We start from the raw sequence: 21996 nt of genomic DNA on the forward strand, positions 1-21996 counted from the left end.
CCCTGGATAAACCCAGCTCAGTGAACTCAGCTCTCAGCTCTGGATAAACTCAGCTCTGAGTCAGCTCAGACCTTGGGAAACTCGGCCCAGTCAACTCAGCTCTCAGTGAACTCAGCCCTGGGCAAACTCGGCTCTCAGTGAACTCAGCCCAGTCCCTCTGGGTGTCCCTCTGTTCCCCGGGGGTGTCTCTGGGTGTCCCTCTGTTCCCCGGGGGTGTCTCTGGGTGTCCCTCTGTCCCCCGGGAGTGTCTCTGGGTGTCCCTCTGTCCCTCCAGGGGTGTCTGTTTGTCCCTCTGTCCCTCGGGGGTGTCTCTGGATGTCCCTCTGTCGCCTCGAGAGTGTCTCTGGGTGTGTCTCTGGATGTCCCTCTGTCCCTCGGGGGTGTCTCTGGGTGTCCCTCTGTCCCTCGGGGGTGTCTCTGGGTGTCCCTCTGTCGCCTCGAGAGTGTCTCTGGGTGTGTCTCTGGGTGTCCCTCTGTCCCCCGGGGGTGTCTGTCCCTCTGTCCCCCCAAGGACCGAACCCCCCGTCCCTTCCCCTTCCCTTCCCTTCCCTTCCCGCCCACGTGGCCGTGGCTGTCGCGCGGCAGTGACGTCACCGCGCGGCGCCGCGCGAAGGTCACGGGCGGCGCGGGGCGATGGCGGCGGCCGGAGGGTGCGGGGTGAGCGGGGAGGGGACGGGGGGGAACCGGGCAGGGAACCGGGGCTCAACCGGGGCGGCGGGACAACGCGGGGCCACCCGGGCCGGGGGCACAGCGCGGGGCCCGCCCTGCCCTCACCCCCAGCCGGGCCCGGCCCCGGCCGTGCCACCCCCGGGGGAGCCGCGGCCGCTGTTCCCGGTGCCCCGGGACAGCCCGGAGCGACCCCGCGAGCGAACTGCCCCTGCCCGGGCCGGGGGGGGGATTGGATGCTCCGGAAAGCCCCTCCATCCCAAATCCCTGCCCTGCAGGGCTGGGACTGGATGGGTTTTAAACCCCCTCCATCCAAACTGTCCCTGCTTTGGGGTGGGATTGGATGGGTTTTAAACCCCCTCCATCCCAAATCCTTGCCCTACAGGGGTGGGATTGGGTGGGTTTTAAACCCCCTCCATCCAAACTGCCCCTGGCACTGGGTGGGATTAGGTGGTCTTTAAACCTCCTCCATCCCAAATCCGTACCCATGGAGCAGGATTGGGTGGGTTTTAAACCCCCTCCATCCCAAACTGTCCCTGGCACAGGGTGGGATTAGGTGCTCCTTAAAGCCCCTCCATCCCAAATCCCTGCCCATGGAGTGGGATTGGATGGTCCTTAAACCCCCTCCATCCCAAATCTTACCTAGGGGGTGGGATTGGGTGGGTTTTAAAGCCCCTCCATCCCAAATCCCTGCCCGTGGAGTGGGATTGGATGGGTTTTAAACCCCCTTCATCCCAAACTGCCCCTGGCACTGGGTGGGATTAGGTGATCCTTAAAACCCCTCCATCCCAAATCTCACCCAGGGGGTGGGATTGGGTGGGTTTTAAACCCCCTCCATCCCAAATCCCTGCCCATGGAATGGGCTTGGATGGGTTTTAAACCCCCTCCATCCCAAACTGCCCCTGGCACTGGGTGGGATTAGGTGATCCTTAAAACCCCTCCATCCCAAATCTCACCCAGGGGGTGGGATTGGGTGGGTTTTAAAGCCCCGCATCCCAAATTCCTGCCCATGGAATGGGCTTGGATGGGTTTTAAACCCCCTCCATCCCAAACTGCCCCTGGCACTGGGTGGTTTTCTGGGATCCATCAGATCTTCCCCGCTCTGATTTGAGGCCAAAGGGTCCCTTCCTGCCCCAACACAACCGGGAAATTCCCGCTTTTCCCTCCAAAGCTGCGTTTGGGAAGAATTCTCCTGGAAAAAAAAAAACCCCGATTTGCTTCTCGTCCCCTCCGCGTTCCTGCTCCAGCTCATCCCTAAATCCCAGCTCTTGGAATGTTCCCTGACCTGGGGGTGTTTTCCTTGCAGAAGTGTCTCCTGGGGGGCCTGTGGCTCTTTTCCAGACGTTCTCCCCTCGCTGCCTTTCCCAGGAATGGGTTCGGGATCCGCCGCCCTGCCCTGGACACCCCCCAGGTTGGTTGAGGCCGGAATGGATGGAATTCCAGAGTGGTTTCCCTTTGGAATCCTGAGCTGGATTTATCGATATTCTTATTATTTACTTGTTTATTCCCTTTATTATTCTTATTTTATTTTATTTTATTTATATTTTTGATTTGTTTATTCCTTTTATTATTTTATTAATTTATTTATATCCTTATTATTTACTTATTTGTTCCCTTTATTACTATTTTTATTTATTTTATTATTCTATTTAATTTATTTCTATCCTTTTTATTTACTTGTTTATTCCCTTTATTACCTATTTTTATTTATTTTATTATTTTATTTCATTTATCGATATTATTTACTTATTTATTCCCTTTATTATTTTTAATTTTTTTATTTATTTATATTTTTTATTTAACTGTTTATTCACTTTATTATTTTATTTATTTCTATCCTTTTTATTTATTGTTTATTCCCTTTATTACCTATTTTTATTTATTTTATTATTTTTTAAATTTATTGATATTCTTATTTACTTGTTTATTCCCTTTATTACCTATCTTTTTACTTATTTTATTTAATTTATTGATATTCTTATTATTTATTTGTTTATCCCTTTATTATCTAATTTAATTTATTTTATTATTTTATTTAATTTTGTTCTATCCTTATTATTTACCTGTTTATTCCCTTTATTACCTATCTATTTTTATTTATTTTATTTAATTTATTGATATTCTTATTATTTATTTGTTTATCCCTTTATTATCTAATTTAATTTATTTTATTATTTTATTTAATTTTGTTCTATTCTTATTATTTACTTTTTATTCCCTTTATTACCTATTTTTATTTATTTTATTATTTTATTTAATTTATCAATATTATTTACTTGTTTATCCCTTTATTGCCTATTTTTATTTATTTTATTATTTAATTTAATTTATCGATATTCTTATTATTTCCTTGTTTATTCCCTTTATTATCTATTTTTATTTATTTTATTCCTTTATTATCTATTTTAATTTATTTTATTATTTTATTTAATTTTGTTCTATCCTTATTATTTACTTTTTATTCCCTTTATTACCTATTTTTATTTATTTTATTATTTAATTTAATTTATCAATATTCTTATTATTTCCTTGTTTATTCCCTTTATTATCTATTTTAATTTATTTTATTATTTTATTTAATTTTGTTCTATCCTTATTATTTCTATTCTATCCTTAGTATTTTGTTCTATCCTTATTATTTCTATTCTATCCTTATTATTTTGTTATATCCTTATTGTTTATTCCCTTTTTTACCTATCTATTTTTATTTATTTTATCCCTTTATTATCTATTTTTATTTATTTTATTCCTTTATTCAATTTAACTCTCACTACAATCCACATTAATTCCACAACCTCCACACAAAAACACCCCCAAAAAAATAAATAAAACCAGGAAAAAAACGTCCAATTCCCCCTAAATCCCCCCAAATCCCCCTCAACCCTCCCGGTGATCCCAAACCCTGATTTTTGCAGTCCAGGTGCTCCTCCTCGGGAGGCAGGAAAGGTTTCATCTCGGGCTTCGTGGAGAACATCCGGCAGGAGCTGGCCAGGAACAGGGAGATGCGGGACAACATCCAGAGGTTCCGCGAGGAGGCCAAGAGGCTCGAGGAGTCGGAGGCGCTCAGGGAGGCCCGAAGGAAATACGTGAGGGGCTGGGGATGGGAATGCGGGAATGGGGGGAAAAGGGAGGGAAATTTGGCAGTAAATGGGACAGGAAATTTGGCATAAATTTGGAATTAAATTTGGCATTAAATTTTACATTAAATTTGGCATTAATTTTTCCTTTAAATTTTACATTAAATTTACCATTAAATTAGGCTTTAAATTTGACATTAAATTTGGCATTAAATTTAACATTAGATTTAGCATTAAATTTGGCATTAAATTTAACATTAGATTTAGCATTAAATTTGCCATTAAATGTGACATTAAATTTAGCATTAAATTTAGCAATAAATATGGCATTAAATGTGACATTAAATTTAGCAATAAATATGGCATTAAATGTGACATCAAATTTGATATTAAATTTGGCATTAAATTTAACAATAAATGTTTCATTAAATTTGGCCTAAAATTTGACATTACATTTAGCATTAAATTTGACATGAAATTTTACATTAAATTTGACATTAAATGTGGCATTAAATTTGATATCAAATTTTACATTAAATTTGACATTAAATGTGGCATTAAATTTGGCATTAAATTTTGCTTTATATTTTACTTTAAATTTGACATTAAATTTGATATTAAATTTGACATTAAATTTGGCATTAAATTTGACATTAAATTTAACATTAAATTTGGCATTAAATTTGATATTAAATTTGACATTAAATTTACCATTAAATTTGACATTGAACTTGGCATTAAATTTGGCATTTAATTTAACAATAAATTTGGAATTAAATTTGATATTAAATTTGATGTCAAATATGACATTAAATTTGACATTAAATTTACCATTAAATTTGGCATTAAATTTAACATTAGATTTAACATTAAATTTGACATTAAATTTGGCATTAAATTTTACACTAAATTTTGCATTCATTTTTCCTTTAAATTTTACATTAAATTTTGCATTAATTTTTCCTTTAAATTAGGCATTAAATTTGACTTTAAATTTGGCATTAAATTTGGCATTAAATTTAGCAATAAATGTGACATTAAATTTAGCAATAAATATGGCATTAAATGTGACATTAAATTTAACATTAAATTAGGCATTAAATTTGACTTTAAATTTGGCATTAAATTTGGCATTAAATTTGGCATTAAATTCTGCTTTATATTTTACTTTAAATTTGACATTAAATTTGATATTAAATTTACCATTAAATTTGATATTAAATTTGACATTAAATTTAACATTAAATTTGACATTAAATGTGACATTAAATTTGATATTAAATTTAGTATTAAATTTGACATTAAATTTGACATTAAATATGATATTAAATTTGATATTAAATTTGACATTAAATTTAACATTAAATTTGGCATTAAATTTGATATTAAATTTAACATTAAATTTGGCATTAAATTTAACAATAAATGTTTCATTAAATTTGGCCTAAAATTTGACATTACATTTAGCATTAAATTTGACATGAAATTTTACTTTAAATTTGGCATTAAATTTAGCATTAAATTTACCATTAAATTTGACATTACATTTAGCATTAAATTTTACATTAAATTTTACATTAAATTTGGCATTAAATTTTACATTAAGTTTGATATTAAATTTAACATTAAATTTAGCATTAAATTTGGCATTAAATTTAGCATTAAATTTAGCATTAAATTTAGCAATAAATGTGACATTAAATTTAGCAATAAATATGGCATTAAATGTGACATAAAATGTGACATTAAATTTGACATTTAATTTAACATTAAATTTGGCCTAAAATTTGACATTAAATGTAGTATTAAATTTGACATTAAATTTAACATTAAATTTGGCATTAAATTTGATATTAAATTTGACATTAAATTTACCATTAAGTTGACATTGAACTTGGCATTAAATTTGGCATTTAATTTAACAATAAATTTGGAATTAAATTTGATATTAAATTTGATGTCAAATATGACATTAAATTTGACATTAAATATGATATTAAATTTGATATTAAATTTGACATTAAATTTAGTATTAAATTTGACATTAAATTTAACAATAAATGTGACATTAAATTTAACAATAAATGTGACATTAAATTTGGCCTAAAATTTGACATTAAATTTAGCATTAAATTAGATATTACATTTAGCATTAAATTTTACATTAAATTTTACTTTAAATTTTACATTAAATTTGGCATTAAATTAGATATTAAATTTGACATTAAATGTGGCATTAAATGTGACATTAAATTTACCATTAAATTTGACATTAAATTTACCATTAAATTTGACATTAAACTTGCCATTAAATTTGGCATTAAACAGTTGGATTTGAGAGCTCTAAACCTTATTTACCAAACTGAACTGGTGGCTCAAGGGAGGAGCTCCTAAAATGGAATTTTTTTGCCCTCAGTTCCATCTTTAAAGGCATTTTGTTCTGTGCTAAACTGCTTTTGAGGGGTTTTTGGTCCTCATTTTGTTTTTTTTCCCCCCAGAAAACCATCGAATCCGAAACAGTGAAAACCTCAGAAGTGATTAAAAAGAAACTTGAAGAAATAACAGGGACAGTTAAAGAGGTAAAAGGACCTTTCCCTGAGGAAATTCAACTTTTAAGTGGGAGATTTGGGTGTAATTTGAATTATCACCTTTTTTTTCCCCCCCCCTTTGGTGCCAAGTGGTTGATTTTCCAAATTAGGAACAAAATGAGCTTTTTTAGAGCCTTTTATTTGATGTTTAAAGCCCCTTAAATTCCAATTTCTGCCTCGGATCCCACCTCTGGCATCTCTTCCATCCAGACCTTTCCCAGCAAGGAATCACCCTGGGTTTCAGAGGGGGCACTGGGGGTGTTTCCCAGAATATTCCTGCCTAAAATAACTCTGGAAAATCACAACCACACGATATTTTGGGCCACAGAATTCCCATCCATTAAATAAAACCTCAGATTGGGGAAAGCTCTATAAAAAAAATCCCTTTGTGGCCCCAGGAGCTGCTCTGGGTGTGACTCAGAAGAGACCAATTCCAGGTGGAAATTCCCAGATTTTTAAAGATATATCTGGTGAAAATTCCCACTTTTTTAAAGATATATCTGGTGAACTTTGGGAATTTTGGAGTAGCTGAGGTTGGAAGGGGCTTTGGAGCACCTTGGAGTAGTGGAAGGTGTCCCTGCCCACAACCCAAACCATCCTGGGATTTGGGATTCTCCAGGTTGGGAGAGCTGGGGGGGGTTCACCTGGAGAAGAGAAAGTTCCAGGGAAACCTCAGAGCCCCTTCCAGGGTCTGAAGGAGCTCCAGGAGAGCTGGAGAGGGATTTGGGATAAGGGATGGAGGGACAGGACACAGGGAATGGCTTCGAAGTGAAAGAGGGGAAATTTAGATGGAATATTGGGAAGGAATTCCTGGCTGTGAGGGTGGGGAGGGGCTGGGATGGAATTCCCAGAGAAGCTGTGGCTGCTCCATCCCTGGAAGTGTCCAAGGCCAGGTTGGAAAAGAAAAGACTCCAAGGAGACCTTGGAATCCCTTCTGGGGCCTGAAGGGGCTCCAGGAGAGCTGGAGATGGATCGGGATGAGGACAAGGAGTGGCAGGAGCTGCTCTGACCTTCCCCTTCCCTGTTTTTTGGCAGAGTTTGGACGAGGTCAGTAAAAGCGACCTCGGCCGCCGGATCAAGGAGGGCGTGGAAGAAGCGGCAAAAACGGCCAAACAATCGGCTGAGTCCGTCACCAAGGGAGGGGAGAAGCTGGGCAGGACTGCAGCCTTCAAAGCCATCTCTCAGGTACACAATTCCCAGGAATCCAGGCCTGGAATGGCCTGGAAAATAACAATCACCCAATATCCTGGGCCACAGAATTCCCGTCCCTTAAACAAAACCTCAGACTGGGGAAAGCTCTATGAAAAAATCCCTTTATGGCCCCAGGAGCTGCTCCAAGAGCTGCTCTGGGTGTGACTCAGAAGAGAGCAGGTCTAGGTGGGAAATTCCCACTTTTTTCCCCACATTCCCAGTGGGAATTTTCCCTTATCCCAGTGGGAATGTGGGAGCTGCGAGGGGGGAGTTTGTGCCGGGGCTTGAAATTAAACCCGCGGCTCCCGGGTGTGGTGGCAGGTCTGGCACTGCCCTGGCAGGTCTGGCATTCCCCTGGCAGGTCTGGCACTCCCTCAGATTGGCTCTGTCCTAAAGCTTGGATTTGGTGGAAAATATAATCAGGGTTTGTGTGTTTTGGTGTCACCCAAAAGCTGCCCCAGCCCTGGGAGTGTCCAAGGCCAGGTTGGAGAAGAGAAGGCTCCAGGGAGACCTTGGAGCCCCTTCCAGTGCCTGAAGGGGCTCCAGGAGAGCTGGAGAGGGACTTGGGACAAGGAATGAAGGGACAGGACACAGGGAATGGCTTCCCAGTGCCAGAGGGCAGGGATAGATGGGATATTGGGAAGGAATTCCTGGCTGGGAGGGTAGAGAGGGGTTGGGATGGAATTCCCAGAGAAGCTGTGGCTGCCCCATCCCTGGGAGTGTCCAAGGCCAGGCTGGAGAAGGGAAGGCTCCAGGGGCACTTTCTGGGAAGGGTGAGGGGGGGTCAATAAATGGAACCTGACAGGGATTCTTTTCCTTCCAGGGAGTAGAAACTGTTAAGAAGGAAATCGATGAAAGTGTTTTGGGGCAAACTGGGCCCTACAAACGTCCGGAGCGGCTCCGGAAACGAACGGAATATTCCGGAGAGAGGATCAAAGAGGAGAGGATATTTGAGGCTAATGAGTAGGTATTGGGCTCATCTGGGGTGGATATTTCTGTGTCTGATTGAACAAAACCCTTCCAAACTGAACTACAGGGCAGGGATTGAAAGCCAGGAGCTGGATGAGGCTTTGGGGGTGAACAGGGAGCTCCTGGAGCACATTCCCAGCGGGAGCTGATGGTTCTGAGTCTTCCCAGAGTGAAAGTGGGCACTTGAAACTTATAAATTTAATGGTCAAAGATGAAATTTTGACTTGGGCACGTGTTTTGTTGTCAGTTTTAACATCTTCACGTGGATTTAGGCTTGGAATTAGGACTGAGCCTGAGCTCCTTTGCTTCCCCTGCTGCCTCAACCCTCTCAGTCAATTTTTATTTATGTGGTGTGTTATTTCCCTGCTGTACCAATTATGGGGTGTCTGATTAATTAATGGGGTTCTAATTTACTTTGAATTATAATTCTGAGTAATTCTAATTATAATTAATTTATGGGGTTCTAATTTATCTGGTGCATAATTTATGGGCTTATCACTGACGTGTCTCCTCACTTCTGTTCTGCATCAGCCTCAGGGCTGCAGGGATGTTCCTCCTCTTTGTTCTCCCACTGTTGTAAGTTGATTTTCTCCCCTGTCTCCATGTTTTATCCCTGTTTCTTGCCCTTTCCAGGGAGGCCATGGGAATGGTGCTGCACAAAGACTCCAAGTGGTACCAGCAGTGGAAAGATTTCAAGGACAACAACGTGGTTTTCAACAGTGAGTGTTTGAGAGGCAAAGCAGGAGCTTCCTTCTTTTTTCCCAGCCCTGATTCCTGCTGGTGTGGGTCTCATTCCCTCTGTGCCAATCCCAAATTCCCAGCCTTCCTGTGGAAGGGGTTGGAGCTGGTGCTGGGAGTGGTGTGAATGCTCCATCTGTGTTCCAGCCCCTGCTGCTGGATCAGTCCCTGCAGGCACCAAAACCTGTTTTCCAAAAGAACTCTTTGAGCTCTTCTTTGTCCCCTTTTTTCCCTCACCAGCCTCGTGGTGGCTCTGGGAAGAGGCTGGAAGGGCACCAGGTCTGCTCCTCCTGGCCTGGAGCTGTGGAAAATCCTTATAAATCAACAGGGTGGGGAGAGGCTGGGATGGAATTCCCAGAGAAGCTGTGGCTGCCCCAGCCCTGGAAGTGTCCAAGGCTGGGTTGGAGAAGAGAAGGATCCAGGGAGACCTGAGAGCCCCTTCCAGTGCCTAAAGGGGCTCCAGGAGAGCTGGAAAAGGACTTGGGGTAAGGGATGGAGGGACAGGACACAGGGAATGGCTTCCCAGTGCCAGAGGGCAGGGATAGATGGGATATTGGGAAGGAATTCCTGGCTGGGAGGGTGGGGAGGGGCTGGGATGGAATTCCCAGAGAAGCTGTGGCTGCCTCATCCCTGGAAGTGTCCAAGGCCAGGTTGGAGCACTCTGGGATAGTGGGAGGTGTCCCTGCCCATGGCAGGGTTTGGAATGAGATGATCTTTAAGGTCTTTCCAATCCAAACCACTCTGGGATTCCCTGATCCTAAAATCTGGTTTCTGTTGGCCCCTGCCCAGATCTCTGGAATATTTGGGACTTTGCCTCCTTCCCGTTTTTATTGCAAAACCTTACAAATTGTGAATATCTTTGGGTAGTTTATTTAGGGATTTCATGTTTCTGAGAGGCAGAAAAAGCCCTAAAACCAGAACCCTTCAACAAATCAAACCCATCCCTGACAGTGCCAGGGGGGAAAAGATTTGTTCAGGAACCAAATGATCGTGTGAAAGTACAACATAATTAACTTCACATCCTGTTTCTTCCCAGCTTTTAAAGCAGAGCTCCTTGGGAAGTGTCCAGGAGTGGGTTTTACATCCCACTTTTTAGGCTTTCCAAGGAGAGGTGCTCCTCAAACTCTCCCCCCTCCAACCCTGAGCCATCTGCCCGAGCTTGGGGGGTGTTTTTTTTTAGGCTTCAGGCATTTTTCCAAGGCTGGTTTTGAGTCCAGGCTGAGCTGCAGCTGCCCCAGGCTCTGCCTTCAGGTACCACTCTGAGAACACTCCGTGTTCCTGGCAGGAGAATCCTCCAGGGAATAATTCCCATTTTTAACCAAAGAACTTCCCTTCAGGGCCTGTTCTCCCTTCTGTGGGTCTGATCCCTCTCATGGTGCCCAGAGCCCTGATTTGCTGCAGCAATGCCCTGTTTGCTTCAATATCTGGGTTTTTTTAGGTCCCCCCCTGCCTTTTCTGCCCTTGAGATTTTTCCTCTGCAGAGTTTTCCATTCTGGAGCCAGGACACACTTGGCTTCCTCCCTCAGCGAGGCTGAGAAGCACTTGGAGCTGCTTAAAAACTGCACCCTCACTGATGTGGGGCTGTTTTATTAATAATTTGGCCAAGTTTAAGGTCTATTCTATCATTTTCCTCCCCTGGTGAAACTTTCTGGGGTGATTTTCACATCTCCTGCCCCTTGTAGGGCACTGAATCAAGGGGTGAGACTGTTCCTTGTGTAAGTACTTAGAGCTGCTTAAAACCTTTACCCTCACTGATGTGGGGCTGTTTTATTAAAAATTTGACCAGGTTTAAGGTCTATTCTATCATTTTCCTCCCCTGGTGAAACTTTCTGGGGTGGGTTTCACATCTCCTGCCCCTTGTAGGGCACTGAATCAAGGGGTGAGACTGTTCCTGGTGTTCTCAGACTGTTCCTGGTGTAATCAGATTATTCCTGGTGTAATCAGATTACTCTTGATTTAATCAGACTGTTCCTGGTGTCATCAGACTATTCTTGATTTAATCAGACTGTTCCTGGTGTAGGGCAGTTTTCTGGTGTGTTTTCTGCCTGCAAATCTTCCATAAGCTCCCAAAGTTTGTGGCAGCTGAACCGGGAGAACCAATTCTTGGGAGCTCAGAACCAGTTTTTGGGAGTTGAGAACCAGTTTTTGGGAGCTGAGAACCAGTTCTTGGGAGTTGAGAATCAGTTCCTGGGAGTTGGGAACCAGTTCTTGGGAGTTGAGAACCAGTTCTTGGGAGTTGGGAACCAATTCTTGGGATTTGAGAACCAGTTCTTGGGATTTGAGAACCAGTTCTTGGGAGTTGAGAACCAGTTTTTGGGAGTTGAGAACCAGTTTTTGGGAGTTGAGAACCAGTTCTTGGGAGTTGAGAACCAGTTTTTGGGAGTTGAGAACCAGTTTTTGGGAGTTGAGAACCAGTTCCTGGGAGTTGAGACCCAGTTCCTGGGAGTTGGGAACCAGTTCTTGGAAGATGAGAACCAGTTTTTGGGAGTTGGGAACCAATTCTCGGGAGCTGAGAAGGAGGACGATGGGAAAGGTCCCTTGTGGTCGGTGCCTGTTGTGATCCAGGAGATTGAGGAGGGAACTGGGAGCTCTGATTCCCAACCTCTGGCAGGTTTCCTGGATCAGGAGGGGCTCTGAGCTCTCTCTGCTCTCCTGGCAGGGTTCTTTGAGATGAAGATGAAGTACGACGAGAGCGACAACGCCTTCATCCGAGCGTCCCGCGCCGTCACCGACAAGGTCACCGACTTGATAGGTAACAGCTCCTCCCCGAGCTCCCCCTGCTCCTCCTTGTGCTGCTTCCCACCTTTTGGGACAAATTCTGGGAGCTTTCCAGCATTTTCCACGCGTTTTCCACGCGTTTTGCCTGGATCGTTCTCCGGGATCGCTCAGGGATCAGAAGGGCTCTGAGGTGACAAGTTAAGCCTGGGATAAATCTCTGGGATAAATCTCAGCTTAAATTAAAGCCTGGAGTTGTTCCTCCCTCTGGTCTTGCCTTGTTACACCCCCTCCAGGGCTGGTTTTGTGCCACTGCCTTGTTTTCCCAGGTGGATTGTTCTCCAAGACGGAGATGTCGGAGGTGTTGACGGAGATCCTCAAAGTGGATCCCTCCTTTGACAAGGATCGTTTCCTGAAGCAGTGTGAGCGCGACATCATCCCCAACGTCCTGGAGGTGAGGGAGGGAGACATTCCTTGGATTTTTTTTCCCTTTTTTTACTTTGTTTTTACTTTTTTTTACTTCGTCCTTTCGTTTTTTCCCATCGCCCAAACGAAAAGGCGGGACGGGATTTGCTCCTTGAACATCCTTGGGAAAGGAAGTTGGAGCCCAAGTAACCAGCAAGTTCCATCAGAAAAACAGTAAATTCCCTCAGAAAACCAGGAAATTCCCTCAGAAAACTAGAAAATTCCCTCAGAAAACCAGAAAATTCCCTCAGGAAACCAGTAAATTCCCTTAGAAAACCAGTAAATTCCCTCAGAAAACCAGAAAATTCCCTCAGGAAACCAGTAAATTCCCTCAGAAAACCAGAAAATTCCCTCAGAAAACTAGAAAATACCCTCAGAAAACCAGCAAATTCCCGCAGAATATCTCATTATTTAAAAGACTAATAAATTCTTTTTCTGGCCTGGAAAACAGCAAATCATCCTCTGCCCTGAGAAATGACGTGGGATCAGAGGGATCAGAGGGATCAAAGGGAAGGGGGGTGATAAAAAATGGATAAGGGAAGGAATTTGGGGCGTGCCAAAAGGATCTGGGACTCAGGGAGAAGAGCAGGGTCAGTGGAATAAAAACTGATCTGAGGAGTAAAAACTGATCTGGGGAATAAAAACTGATCTGGGGAATAAAAACTGATTTGAGGAATAAAAACTGATCTGGGGAATAAAAACTGATCTGGGGAATAAAAACTAAGGAATAAAAACTGATCTGAGGAATAAAAACTAATTTGAAGAGTAAAAACTGATCTGGGGAATAAAAACAAATCTGGGGAATAAAAACTGATCTGAGGAATAAAAACTAAGGAATAAAAACTGATTTGAGGAATAAAAACTGATTTGAGGAATAAAAACTGATCTGGGGAATTAAAACTGATCTGAGGAATAAAAACTGATCCCAAGTGGGCTTTGTCCCTGACTTCCTGGGATGTGATGGCTCAGGGACAAGAGGGAGCTCTCTGGGAATCTGCTCTTCCTCTCAGTGCCAGGGAAAAGTTGGGAAAAACCTGCTCCTGACTCTTGGAGAAGGAATTTTTCCTGCCAGTTTACAATTTATAAGGCATTGGATTAAAAACCACCCTTCCCACTCTGAGCTAACTTGATTTTTGGTGTCTGCCAAAAACAGACCCAGCGGGGGTTTTGTCAGGAATTCCAGGGGTTTTGTCAGGAATTCCAGGGGTTTTGTCAGGAATTCCAGGGGTTTTGTCTGGAATTCCAGGGGTTTTGTCAGGAATTCCAGGGGTTTTGTCAGGAATTCCAGGGGGTTTGTCCAGAATTCCAGGGGTTTCTCAAAGACAAACCTTTCCCAGGAGTTTCCAGTGGAATCTGGTCATTCCAGGCCCTGAATTTTTCAGAGCCTTGAAAACTGCCTGATCTGACTCTTGGCGTGTCCCTCCTGCTTCTGTTCGATCCCACCCCTGAGAATTCCCCAGGAATGGGAATTCTGGGGACTTTTTTGGAAATTTTAACGGGAAATTCAACAGGAAAGTTTACCAGGAAGGTTTAGGAGCTTCATCCTGGAAATTTATTGGATTTATTGGACTCAGTTCATGCGTGTTTTTTGAAGTCCTTATTCCTGTTCCTCTTTGAAACTCCCGTTTTCCTTGGATTTAGGGTGTTTTGCTGCTGGAATTGCTGCTTATTTCCACCCTGTGTTAAAATGTCCCTGTTTTATTCCCTTTTCCCAGGCTCTGATATCTGGGGAGCTCGAGATCCTCAAGGATTGGTGCTACGAGGCCGTGAGTGGAGCTCCTGGAAATGTCCTGGGAAGGGGGGAATTCTCCCTTGGAAGGGGGTTTATTGGGCTTTTTTTTGGCTTGGGAGCTGGGCCTGGTGATCCTGGAGAAGAGGCTGAGAGGGGATTTATGTCAGAAATATAATAATATATTATATAATAATATAATAGTATATATAATATATATAATAATATAATATATTGTATTATTTGACTCCATGGAAGCAGAGCCTTGCCTGAAAATAGGGATTTGTTCTGGGCTTCGCTCCTCCAAAATGATTGTGCTCCAAAATCCAAAATAATTCTGTTTAGAATCCAAAATAATTGGGATGTAAAATCCAAAATAATTGTGTTTAAAATCCGAAATAATTGGGATGTAGAATCCAACATAGTTGGGATGTAAAATCCAAAATAACTGGGATGTAAAATCCAAAATAATTGTGTTTAAAATCCAAAATATTTGTGATGTAAAATCCAAAATAATTGTGTTTAAAATTCAGAATAATTGGGATGTAAAATCCAAAATAACTGTGATGGAAAATCCAAAATAATTGGGATGTAAAATCCAAAATAATTGTGTTTAAAATCCAAAATAATTGGCATGTAGAATCCAAAATAATTGTGTTTAAAATCCAAAATAATTGTGGTTTAGGCCCCAAAATAATTGGATTTTAGGCCTCAAAATATTCCTGCTGTCTGGTTAACCACTGGAATTTCTCGGAGCGAGTCTCCTCCGTGTCCCCACCACCAGAGGGCTGGAAGAGGCAGGATTTTGGAAGGATTCCCCTGGGAAAAGCAGTGGATTCCTTGTGCTTCCCGAGCCCAAAAATCAAACATTTTGGAGCCTTGTAATTAGAAATTAAAGCTCTTAAGTCCAGAATCAGCAGGAAAATAAGAAAGGGGAGGATAATGGCAGAATATTTCCAATATTTGAAGATAAAGTCTCTTAAGGGAGTCATCCCACAGGATGAGTTTGGGATCGTTAAAGCCTTGGAATAAAACCAGCAGCACAAAATCTGTGGGGGGGTTTTATCCCAAATCCCACTGGTGGAAGGGATAATCCCACTCTGGAAGGGAAAATCCCACTCTGGAAGGGAGAATCCCACTCTGGAAGGGAGAATCCCACTGCTGGAAGGGAGAATCCCACTGCTGGAAGGGAGTATTCCATTGCTGGGAGGGAGAATTCCACTCTGGAAGGGAGAATCCCACTGCTGGAAGGGCAAATCCCACTCTGGAAGGGGAATCCCACTAGTGGAAGGGAAAATCCCACTGCTGAGAGGGAGAATCCCACTGCTGGGAGGGAGTATTCCATTGCTGAGAGGGAGAATCCCACTGATGGAAGAGAGAATCCCACTCTGGAAGGCAGAATCCCACTGCTGAGAGGAAGAATCCCACTGTGGAAGGGAGAATCCCACTGCTGGAAGGGAGTATTCCACTGATGGAAGGGAGAATCCCACTCTGAAAGGCAGAATTCCACTGCTAGAAGGGAGAATTCCACTGGTGGAATGGAGAATCCCAGTGGTGGAAGGGAAAATCCCACTGCTGAGAGGGAGAATCCCACTCTGGAAGAGAGAATCCCACTGCTGGGAGGGAGTATTCCATCGCTGAGAGGGAAAATCCCACTCTGGAAGGGAGGATCCCACTCCAGAAGGGAAAATCCCACTGGTGGAAGGGAGAATCCCACTGCTGGGAGGGAGAATCCCACTCTGGAAGGGGAATCCCATTAGTGGAAGGGAAAATCCTACTGCTGGAATGGAGAATCCCACTCTGGAAGGGAGAATCCCACTGCTAGAAGGGAGAATTCCACTGGTGGAAGGGAAAAATCCCACTGCTGGGAGGCAGAATCCCGCTCTGGAAGGGAGAACTCCTGGAATTGTGTGCTCAAGCCGGGCTGCTTTGGGATTTGCTGCCCTTGGAATTCCCTCTCCGTGGCTCCAATCCTGGAATTCCTACGGGATGTTCCCTCGTGGCGAAGGGTGGAGAGGGAGATGCTGTTTGATTCCTGCCAGGAATGCTCCGGGAATGCTGGAAGCAGGGAGAGATTCAGCATTCCCGAGGGTTCTGATCCATAAATAACCATCCAGCTGTGCCTCAGAGGAGCCAGGGAATGCTGGGCTGCCTCCAGGGCTGGCTGGGAATTGGGAAAACAACCCGGATCCCAGATTGTTCCTCCCTGGCTGCTGTCAGCCCGGGATTGGGAATGCCTTGGTGTCCACACATCCTGGGCAGGGAAAAATGGGATTTAGAAGGGAATTCTGGGGAACCCCGGAGCGCTGGTGCAGCTCTTTGCTACCAGACACCCATCCAGCACCTTCCCAAAATTATTTAGGGCTTTGGGAGATCCCGAAAAACGGGCTGGGAAGCTGCAGGGACACCCGAGCTGCCTCCAAAAAGGTGGTGCTTGGAGAGTCCTGATATCCCTGGATATCCCACTGCAATATCCCAGCAGATCCCTCTTCCCTTTGGTTTTTTGCTAGTTCTCCCTGCATGGAAAATCCCCTTTTTATTTTGGGACAGGACAATTCCAAAGGGGGTTTTTTTGTTGCTTCCTTTTAGACTTACAGCCAGCTGGCTCATCCCATCCAGCAAGCCAAAGCCTTGGGGCTCCAGTTCCATTCCAGGATCCTGGACATCGACAACATCGACGTGAGTGTCCCAGGATTTTCACTTTGGGGCCTGAATTAAACTCAGCAGGGGTTTTCTTGGAATTTTTAAGGTCGGAAAACACCTCCAAGGTCATCAAATCCGACCGTTTTTGCTTTAACTGCTGGGTTTTGCCTCTGGGGTTGGGCAGCTCTGCTCCCACAGGGACAGATCCCAGGGCTGGAAGGGAGAATTCCAGTGCTGGGAGGGAAAATCCCACTGGTGGAAGGGAGAATCCCACTCTGGAAGGGAGAATCCCACTGCTGGAAGGGAGAATCCCACTGCTGGAAGGGAGAATTCCACTGCTGGAAGGGAGAATTCCATTGCTGGGAGGGAGAATCCCACTCTGGAAGGGAGAATCCCACTGGTGGAATGGGAGAATCCCACTGCTGGAAGGGAGAATTCCAGTACTGGGAGGGAGAATCCCACTCTGGAAGGGAAAATCCCACTCTGGAAGGCAGAATCCCACTGTGGAAGGGAGTATTCCACTAGTGGAAGGGAAAATCCCACTGCTGAGAGGGAGAATCCCACTCTGGAAGGGAAAATCCCACTGCTGGAAGGCAGAATCCCACTCTGGAAGGGAAAATCCCACTGCTGAGAGGGAAAATCCCACTGCTGAGAGGGAAAATCCCACTGCTGGAAGGGAGAATCCCACTCTGGAAGGGAGAATCCCTCTGATGGGAGGGAGAATCCCGCTCTGGAAGGGAAAACTCCTGGAATTTTGTGCTCAAGCCCCAGTCTGTGGTTTGTGTCCTTGCTCTCGGGGCACCTTGGCTCAGCAGCAGCTGGGTTGGGGAGGGCTGATCCCAAAGGCAAACAGCACATTCCCAGGGGATTCAGGCAGGATCATGGACATTCCCAAAGGCAAACAGCACATTCCCAGGGGATTCAGGCAGGATCATGGACATTCCTGCCGTGGCTCAAGGGCAGGAATGGCTGGAGAGAGTCCAGGCTGCTCTTCTGGAACGTTCTGGAGGGTTCTGGGCGGGCAGGGAGCGGCTCCCGCAGGGCACTGCTGGGATTTGCTGCTTTTCTGAGGGAATTTGCTGGTTTTATGATGGAATTTTCTGCTTTTCCGATGGAATTTGTTGGTTTTCTGATGGAATTTGCTGGTTTTCTGAGGGAATTTGTTGGTTTTCTGAAGGAATTTTCTAGTTTTCTGACGGAATTTACTGGCTTTCTGATGGAACTTGCTGGTTTTCTGAGGGTATTTTCTAGTTTTCTGAGGGAATTTTCTAGTTTTCTGAGGGAATTTCCTGGTTTTCTGAGGGAATTTTCTGTTTTTCTGAGGGGATTTCCCTATTTTCTGACGGAATTCCCTCTCCTTGCAGTTGGCCATGGGGAAGATGATGGAGCAGGGACCAGTTTTGATCATCACCTTCCAGGCTCAGGTCGTGATGGTGATAAAGAACCACAAAGGGGAGGTGGTGGAAGGAAATCCGGTGAGTGGGATCTGGGAAAGCCTCATCCTGCTCTTTTCCCCTCTTTTTTTTCCCTTCCTAAAAGGCGCTGGAAAATTCTTTGCTGAACAAGGGGTTGGATTGAAGTCGTTTGGGGGGAAATCACTCAATGAAAATCACTCAATTAAAATCACTCAGTAATAAAATTAATAACAAGGCTGCTGCCTCCCCACACTTCACAGAAAATAAAGCCCCACGTGCCCTTATTCCATGAAATTCCATGGAATTCCATGGAATTCCGCCCTCCATAAATTGGATTTAACACCGTGTGTGGTTCCTGGGGAAGCCTCGGGCAGGGAATGATTTGTGGAGCAAATCCCTGGCACCTCTTGGGAGCTGGGGCTGGAGTGATGTCAAGCTGTCAGAACATCCTTGTTCCCAGAATTGATGACAGAGGAGCCTCTGGAATACCTTTATTCCCAGGAGTCTCACTCCAGACAGCTCCAACTTGCCTCGTGCCTGTGCAATATTTAAGTAGCTTAATGATGGCTAATGAGGGAGATGTCTGGAGCTGGCAGTTCCCAGCTCGTTTTCCTTGGGATTAATACAGGTATTTAATAAATATTGGCTTTTTTTCTTTTTTTTTGCAACCCTGGCCTTTAGTTTGCAAAAAAAAAAAAGGGATTAATTTGAATTCTTGGGCTGATTTACAGCCTGTCACTGGGGCTGCAGGGGGAGGAACAGCTGATCCAGTGATTCCTTGCATTAAATTAGTGCATTCCTGGAAGATGGATATTGATGGGATCATTATGGAACAGGATATCAAAGTCTGTTGGCTGTCTGGTTTCTCTGGGGGCAGCAATAAATCAAGGAGATGCATTAAAACCTTCCACTGGAAACCAAAATTGAGCTTTAATCAAGTGGCAGCCTGGGTGGTGACTGGGATTGGGGCGTTTTAGGGGAAGAGGAGCCTCAAATCCATGGAATCACAGGATGATTTGGGTTTGGAAGGGGCCTTAAAGCTCATCCTTAAACACCTTCCACTATCCCAGGTTGCCCCAAATTGGCTTTGGGGGCTTTGGGGCAGCCACAACTTCCAGCTGCAAACTGGAAATTCTCCAAACAGGCATTGCTTGGAATCCCCCCTGGGATTTTTAGCCTGCTTGGAATTGTTCAGGTTCCCAGAAAATTGAGAAGAGGAGGCCTTGGACAACCAGGTCAAGGGAATCTCTTTAAAATCCTGGTGTTTGCAGAGCAGATTTTGGGACAGACTGGCAGAAATCTGCCTTTGGGGGGGTCCAGAATTCCCACTTTCCATGGATATATGGAGCAGATGTCCACTGAGGATTAAGATATTCCCCATTAATAAGAGCACCAGGTCAGAAAAAAAACCCAAATCCTAAAAACCCACCCAAATCCAGGTTCCACTAAATCACTTTAAACCACTAAATCGGTTCAAGCCACTTCACCTCGAGCTTATTCCAAGTGGTTTATCCTCAGGAAAGATCCATTGGGATGGTTGTGGATGTGTTTTCCTTCTCTTATCCCCTCTTTTTCCTCCTGGCACATCCCAAAAACATCTGTATGACTTTACATCTGTATGATTTTACCACTTCAGAGCAGAACTGAAGCAAAATCATCTGAAACACTCCAAAAAAATAAAGAAAATTTGCTTTAAAATACATAATATTTCCAAATGCAGCTCCCAGGGAAGAGCTAAAGATCCTAAATCTTGGATGGAAAGTTCCAGCCCAGGCAGTTTTAAAACCCAGAAATTTCTGCTTGAAAAAAAAACCAAACAAGGTCAAGTCTTATCCAACTTTTGGCAGTGGGGCCTCCTAATGTGTGTCAGGCAGGGATTTTTGGGAACCCTGGTTCTAATTTTGGAAATTCGGCGAGTTTTGATCTTGTGATGAAGTTCCAGGAGAGGGGAGTTGGAAGCAGAGAGGAAAATCACAGGAACGGTGTCCGTGGGAGGGAAAGGAATCCTGGAATTATTCAGGTTAAAAAGGAGCTTTGGGATCATCAATCCATGTCCCCAAGGGCCACAGCCACAGGTTTTTGGGGAATTTTCAGGGGTGGGGACCCTTTCCATGAAAAAACAGGATCCCTGATGTTCAAGCTAAACCTTCTCTGGTGGGACTCGAGGTCCTGGGATTTGTGTTTTCTGGGAAAAGAGACTCCCCCTGGATCCCTCCTCTTGGCAGGGAGTTGTGGAGAGGGAGGAGGTTCTCCCTGAGCCCCCCCAGATCCATCAGAAACTTGGATCCTTTCCCCCTGAGCTGGGAACTGGGAATTGGGAGCCCTTTTCTCCAGGCTGAGCTCCTTCAACTCCATCAGAAACGGGAATCCTTTCCCCCTAAACTGGGAATTGGGAGTCCTTTTTCTCCAGGCTGAGCCCCCCCAGCTCCATCAGAAATGAGGATCCTTTGCCCTCAGAGCTGGGAACTGGGAATTGGAAGTCCGTTTTTTGCAGGCTGAGCCCCCTCAGCTCCATCAGAAACGTGGATCATTTCCCCCCAAACTGGGAACTGGGAATTGGGAGCCCCTTTTCTCCAGGCTGAGCCCCCTCAGCTCCATCAGAAATGTGGATCCTTTCCCCCAAACTGGGAACTGGGAGCCCCTTTTCTCCAGGCTGAGCCCCCCCAGCTCCCTCAGATCCATCAGAAACGTGGATCCTTTCCCCCTGAGCTGGGAACTGGGAATTGGGAGCCCTTTTCTCCAGGCTGAGCTCCTTCAACTCCATCAGAAATGGAAATCCTTTCCCCCTAAACTGGGAACTGGGAATTGGGATCCCCTTTTCTGCAGGCTGAGCCCCTCAGCTCCATCAGAAACCTGGATCCTTTCCCCCCAAACTGGGAACTGGGAGCCCTTTTTCTCCAGGCTGAGCCTCCCCAGGCTCCATCAGAAACATGGATCCTTTCCCTTCAGAGCTGGGAACTGGGAATTGGAAGTCCCTTTTTTGCAGGCTCAGCTCCATCAGCAATGAGGATCCTTTCCCCTCAAACTGGGAATTGGGAGCCCCTTTTCTCCAGGCTGAGCTCCCTCAGCTCCATCAGAAATGAGGATCCTTTCCCCTCAAACTGGGAATTGGGAGCCCCTTTTCTGGAGGCTGAGCCCCCTCAGCTCCATCAGAAATGTGGATCCTGTGCCTGGGAACCGGGAGCTGTGTCCCTGCCCTGGCTAATCCCGGGATTTTCCCTGCAGGACAAGGTGCTGAGGATGCTCTACGTGTGGGCCCTGTGCCGGGACCAGGACGAGCTCAATCCCTACGCGGCCTGGAGGCTCCTGGACATCTCCTCGTCCAGCACCGAGCAGGTCCTCTGAGGAATCCATGCAGCCAGGGCCTTCCTGACCCTCTGGAGCTCGGAACTCGCCCCAGCCTCCTGGACTGTGGGGGGAAAAAGCCAGGCTGGGGGCTCTTGGGGGGGCTCTTTTTTGGGAGAGCGGGTGATGCCGGTGATCCCAAATCCCCGGAGGAGCCAGGCGGGTGTGCCCTCCCTGCCCCGTGCTTTGCTGTGTCCAAGGGTTTGCAGAGCTCCACCTCAGAGACACGGCCTGGTCCTTCTTTCGTCGTGCCTGGAGCGATTCCCAGGATTCCAGCGAGGTGGGAATCGGGAGGGGGCTGTTCCGGGTCTAATTCCCACCTCCGGCGGCCTCGGAGCAGCCCTGGAAAAGCCTTTTTTCCACTCTGAGCTGCCACATGTCCTGTCCAAGCTCCACCACCAGGCCTTGTGTCCCTGCCTCGCACTTTACCAGCCAAATACAAGCAGGACTTTGCA

General features: G+C 45.0%; 1 protein-coding gene across 2 annotated transcripts; it reads left to right on the plus strand.

Annotated features, from left to right (window-relative positions):
- The first annotated feature begins 569 nt into the window (after positions 1-569).
- On the plus strand, positions 570-21996 carry TIMM44 (translocase of inner mitochondrial membrane 44). Of its 2 annotated transcripts, none has more exons than XM_064637210.1 (13): positions 570-657; positions 1973-2077; positions 3582-3752; positions 6242-6322; positions 7367-7516; positions 8346-8485; positions 9125-9210; positions 11889-11981; positions 12274-12398; positions 14125-14175; positions 16728-16817; positions 18146-18256; positions 21422-21996. In XM_064637210.1, exons 1-13 carry the CDS (start codon positions 634-636, stop codon positions 21539-21541), a joined length of 1347 nt encoding a protein of 448 aa, XP_064493280.1. In that variant the 5' UTR covers positions 570-633; the 3' UTR covers positions 21542-21996. The 2 variants fall into 2 exon arrangements, with proteins under 2 accessions (XP_064493280.1, XP_064493281.1); XM_064637211.1 differs by having other exon boundaries at positions 3587-3752.

This window comes from Pseudopipra pipra, chromosome 27, assembly GCF_036250125.1.
Source record: "Pseudopipra pipra isolate bDixPip1 chromosome 27, bDixPip1.hap1, whole genome shotgun sequence".
Classification (NCBI taxonomy): domain Eukaryota; kingdom Metazoa; phylum Chordata; class Aves; order Passeriformes; family Pipridae; genus Pseudopipra; species Pseudopipra pipra.

Bases quoted from the DNA above. Each gene is read 5' to 3' on its own strand.
- TIMM44 (XM_064637210.1), top strand. From the start codon at position 634: ATGGCGGCGGCCGGAGGGTGCGGG. The intron at 3,753-6,241 runs GTGAGGGGCTGG...TTTTCCCCCCAG, and splicing joins GGGAGGCCCGAAGGAAATAC to AAAACCATCGAATCCGAAAC. The intron at 18,257-21,421 runs GTGAGTGGGATC...TTTTCCCTGCAG, and splicing joins AGGTGGTGGAAGGAAATCCG to GACAAGGTGCTGAGGATGCT.